At 39.4% G+C, this 5096-nt stretch overlaps 1 protein-coding gene across 1 annotated transcript in view; it reads left to right on the plus strand.

Annotated features, from left to right (window-relative positions):
- The window catches only part of ARMC3 (armadillo repeat containing 3), an 82070-nt gene extending 77724 nt beyond the window's left edge, over nucleotides 1–4346 (plus strand). Inside the window, exon 18 of the mRNA XM_023533147.1 lies at nucleotides 4042–4346. Coding sequence (XP_023388915.1) covers nucleotides 4042–4251 — 210 coding nt within the window. The 3' untranslated portion in view covers nucleotides 4252–4346. The remainder of the gene's footprint in view (nucleotides 1–4041) is intronic.
- The last annotated feature ends 750 nt before the right edge of the window (nucleotides 4347–5096 follow it).

A 5096-nucleotide genomic window follows, 5' to 3' on the forward strand; every position in this document is an offset into this window, starting at 1 on the left:
CTCTTCTAGTGTCTGGAAATATAAAAGTACCGAAGTGACAGCTCCCATGTGCAAGGGAGCTTAGAACCCAGACTTGTGGGTTCTAAGGCGATGTCAGAAAAAGTTTCAGGAGAGAAAGCGACGTGTAGTCTGAGTATTAGAGGCTATGTAGGATTTCAACAGGTAAGGAAGAAGAAATACAAGAGTACTCTAAACAAAGCAAACATTTTATACAAAATAACAGGAACAGGTATGAGAGTCAATGGGCCATTTGGGAAATATAAAATCGTTTGGGTGAAAAAAGAAGAGGGTTTGATGAGGCCATTGGCCACTGATGATCGATTTCAACCTGCAGCCTCTCTTCTCTCCCCAGAGGTCAAGGGGGTGGGACTGAAAGTTCCAAGCCTCTAATCACATGGTTGATTCTCCTGACAACCAGCCCCTATCCCCAGGTGTGGTCCGAAAGTCACCTCATTATCATAACAAAAGACACCTTTGTGGCCCTGTAACTTAGGAAATTCTAAGGCTTTATGGGGCTCCTTGCCAGAAACCTCTACGAAGACCAAACTGTATTTCCAATTAGAAATTACAGTATCACAGAATGCTATTCATTCAGATAAATTACATTAATAAATGAATATAAAGATTATTAAAACAACACAAATCTTGCCTTCTAATCAAAGGAACATTTATTGAGCGTTCACTCTGTGCCAGCGTTCAAGGCTCTAAGCACTTGAATATTCATTCACCTCTTCTTTATCATTACATATGAGGAAGGCAGCTATAATGCTGTTATCCTCATTTCACAGATGAAGAAATGGGAGCACAGAGAGGCTGAGTCGTTTGTTTGAGGTGACAATTAGTAAGTGGCTGAGCCAAAATTCAAACCCAGGCATTCTGAGCCAGCTCTCTTATCCACTATGATATGGCCAAGAAGTTTCCAGATGATTCTAAGGGTCCTTTTTTAATAACCCCAAAATCGGGATGCATTGAAGAGACAATTTCCAAGAAACATAAGCAAACCCCCGAGGAGGTGGCAGCAGGCAGCCCAAGAAGGACCAACCACGCACAATGTTCCTCCTGTTCCATTGCATCACACAGAATAAATCAGCTAGAAACAGGTCCCCCCCAGTTTGGTCCCTCCCACTGTGTATCACACCCAAAGAGCAGCCTAGAAGCGTAGAAAGATTGATAGATGCACTAGTGCTGAAAGCTCGTGGAATAGCTTTTCACCAATGACATTATCAATCTTGTGCTGATACAATGCCGTGTGACTGCCTGAAAAATGTCACTTCCCAGCAGGACCTACACAGAGATTTTGAATCTACAGAATCTTGAGGAACAAGGGAAATCGCCACATTTAATGGGCTTCTATTACGATATTCCTCATTTTTTTTTTCAGCCTCCTCTCTAAAGCACTTCTTTGCAAGAGTTGTATATTACACCTTCAATTAAGATGGGCCTTACAACTAAAGATTTTTCTCTACTCCTCTCCCGCCTTACTCTTGGTTGATCCCTTGTTTTCTCCCACAGGCTCTGGCTGATAAAATTGGCATCGGCTGCTCTCTCGTTCGAGGGGAGTATGGCAGAGCTTGGAATGAAGTCAAGCTGATGAATAAATCTCAGAAGGGAGTGATTGGGGGTCTCCCTCCTCCCGAAGTATACCTCGTTGACCTCATGTTCCACCCAGGGGGGCTGATCAAGCTAAAAAGTAGAGAAGCAGATCTTTACAGATTTCTCTAAACTAGTAAATGAACACAAAAGGAATTCAAACAAGAAATTTACTCTACATACACTTTCTATGAAGTTCACCCATTGCTTTTATTTCTTTAAATCAATGTATTAGAAATGTTCCCTCTGTGTCGAAATGAGGACACTTGGGTTGACTTGGTTGTGCTTCTGACTCCAGGCTTTTGGCAAAAGTTTGGTCTGATTAGATCATATTATGTTCACTGTTCCTCATGAAAAGCTTATTATTGTCAAAATCAATCCACCCCACTGTTTCACAAGGAGCATCCTAGCCCTTTGAAAATCCTGTGTAAAAACACCCAGCTGCTGTTCCCAGACAATTCTGTGGCTTTGTGACTGTCATTCAGGGACATTTGGTTAAATTAATCTAATGGTTTTTAATGTCTTCGGACACCTTTTCTCACTTGTGCAAAGATTATTACTAGTTTGAATATTTATAGATCTATTTTAGGATTACAAAATTCCCTTCTAAAAATTTTTTCTTCATATTTTTAAAAACTTATTAAGAATACTGTTTACTATACTTCACTGAACTACAAATATTTCTAAAAACTATTTCCAAAACATTGTTCTTTGTCCTGTCTACGTTGACTTGGAAATATACCTTCAGTTAAAAAACACTTCAATTTTGCTTTTAACGCATTTCAATCCTGGGTGACAAAAATATTATTTAAAAAATTTATATAACTTAAACATTTTTCTTTTCTGGGAAATTTAGAAATAAGCTTTTGCTGAGGAGTCGTGTTTTCTGTATTGAACATAAAACGGAGCAAACACACATTTCAGATGGTAGACCAGGATCTCTTCTAGTGTCTGGAAATATAAAAGTACCGAAGTGACAGCTCCCATGTGCAAGGGAGCTTAGAACCCAGACTTGTGGGTTCTAAGGCGATGTCAGAAAAAGTTTCAGGAGAGAAAGCGACGTGTAGTCTGAGTATTAGAGGCTATGTAGGATTTCAACAGGTAAGGAAGAAGAAATACAAGAGTACTCTAAACAAAGCAAACATTTTATACAAAATAACAGGAACAGGTATGAGAGTCAATGGGCCATTTGGGAAATATAAAATCGTTTGGGTGAAAAAAGAAGAGGGTTTGATGAGGCCATTGGCCACTGATGATCGATTTCAACCTGCAGCCTCTCTTCTCTCCCCAGAGGTCAAGGGGGTGGGACTGAAAGTTCCAAGCCTCTAATCACATGGTTGATTCTCCTGACAACCAGCCCCTATCCCCAGGTGTGGTCCGAAAGTCACCTCATTATCATAACAAAAGACACCTTTGTGGCCCTGTAACTTAGGAAATTCTAAGGCTTTATGGGGCTCCTTGCCAGAAACCTCTACGAAGACCAAACTGTATTTCCAATTAGAAATTACAGTATCACAGAATGCTATTCATTCAGATAAATTACATTAATAAATGAATATAAAGATTATTAAAACAACACAAATCTTGCCTTCTAATCAAAGGAACATTTATTGAGCGTTCACTCTGTGCCAGCGTTCAAGGCTCTAAGCACTTGAATATTCATTCACCTCTTCTTTATCATTACATATGAGGAAGGCAGCTATAATGCTGTTATCCTCATTTCACAGATGAAGAAATGGGAGCACAGAGAGGCTGAGTCGTTTGTTTGAGGTGACAATTAGTAAGTGGCTGAGCCAAAATTCAAACCCAGGCATTCTGAGCCAGCTCTCTTATCCACTATGATATGGCCAAGAAGTTTCCAGATGATTCTAAGGGTCCTTTTTTAATAACCCCAAAATCGGGATGCATTGAAGAGACAATTTCCAAGAAACATAAGCAAACCCCCGAGGAGGTGGCAGCAGGCAGCCCAAGAAGGACCAACCACGCACAATGTTCCTCCTGTTCCATTGCATCACACAGAATAAATCAGCTAGAAACAGGTCCCCCCCAGTTTGGTCCCTCCCACTGTGTATCACACCCAAAGAGCAGCCTAGAAGCGTAGAAAGATTGATAGATGCACTAGTGCTGAAAGCTCGTGGAATAGCTTTTCACCAATGACATTATCAATCTTGTGCTGATACAATGCCGTGTGACTGCCTGAAAAATGTCACTTCCCAGCAGGACCTACACAGAGATTTTGAATCTACAGAATCTTGAGGAACAAGGGAAATCGCCACATTTAATGGGCTTCTATTACGATATTCCTCATTTTTTTTTTCAGCCTCCTCTCTAAAGCACTTCTTTGCAAGAGTTGTATATTACACCTTCAATTAAGATGGGCCTTACAACTAAAGATTTTTCTCTACTCCTCTCCCGCCTTACTCTTGGTTGATCCCTTGTTTTCTCCCACAGGCTCTGGCTGATAAAATTGGCATCGGCTGCTCTCTCGTTCGAGGGGAGTATGGCAGAGCTTGGAATGAAGTCAAGCTGATGAATAAATCTCAGAAGGGAGTGATTGGGGGTCTCCCTCCTCCCGAAGTATACCTCGTTGACCTCATGTTCCACCCAGGGGGGCTGATCAAGCTAAAAAGTAGAGAAGCAGATCTTTACAGATTTCTCTAAACTAGTAAATGAACACAAAAGGAATTCAAACAAGAAATTTACTCTACATACACTTTCTATGAAGTTCACCCATTGCTTTTATTTCTTTAAATCAATGTATTAGAAATGTTCCCTCTGTGTCGAAATGAGGACACTTGGGTTGACTTGGTTGTGCTTCTGACTCCAGGCTTTTGGCAAAAGTTTGGTCTGATTAGATCATATTATGTTCACTGTTCCTCATGAAAAGCTTATTATTGTCAAAATCAATCCACCCCACTGTTTCACAAGGAGCATCCTAGCCCTTTGAAAATCCTGTGTAAAAACACCCAGCTGCTGTTCCCAGACAATTCTGTGGCTTTGTGACTGTCATTCAGGGACATTTGGTTAAATTAATCTAATGGTTTTTAATGTCTTCGGACACCTTTTCTCACTTGTGCAAAGATTATTACTAGTTTGAATATTTATAGATCTATTTTAGGATTACAAAATTCCCTTCTAAAAATTTTTTCTTCATATTTTTAAAAACTTATTAAGAATACTGTTTACTATACTTCACTGAACTACAAATATTTCTAAAAACTATTTCCAAAACATTGTTCTTTGTCCTGTCTACGTTGACTTGGAAATATACCTTCAGTTAAAAAACACTTCAATTTTGCTTTTAACGCATTTCAATCCTGGGTGACAAAAATATTATTTAAAAAATTTATATAACTTAAACATTTTTCTTTTCTGGGAAATTTAGAAATAAGCTTTTGCTGAGGAGTCGTGTTTTCTGTATTGAACATAAAACGGAGCAAACACACATTTCAGATGGTAAGAGAGATGAGTAATATGATGAACCTCATGAAGTAAATATTTCCTAG

This window comes from Pteropus vampyrus, unplaced genomic scaffold (genome assembly GCF_000151845.1).
Source record: "Pteropus vampyrus isolate Shadow unplaced genomic scaffold, Pvam_2.0 Scaffold96, whole genome shotgun sequence".
NCBI lineage: Eukaryota > Metazoa > Chordata > Mammalia > Chiroptera > Pteropodidae > Pteropus > Pteropus vampyrus.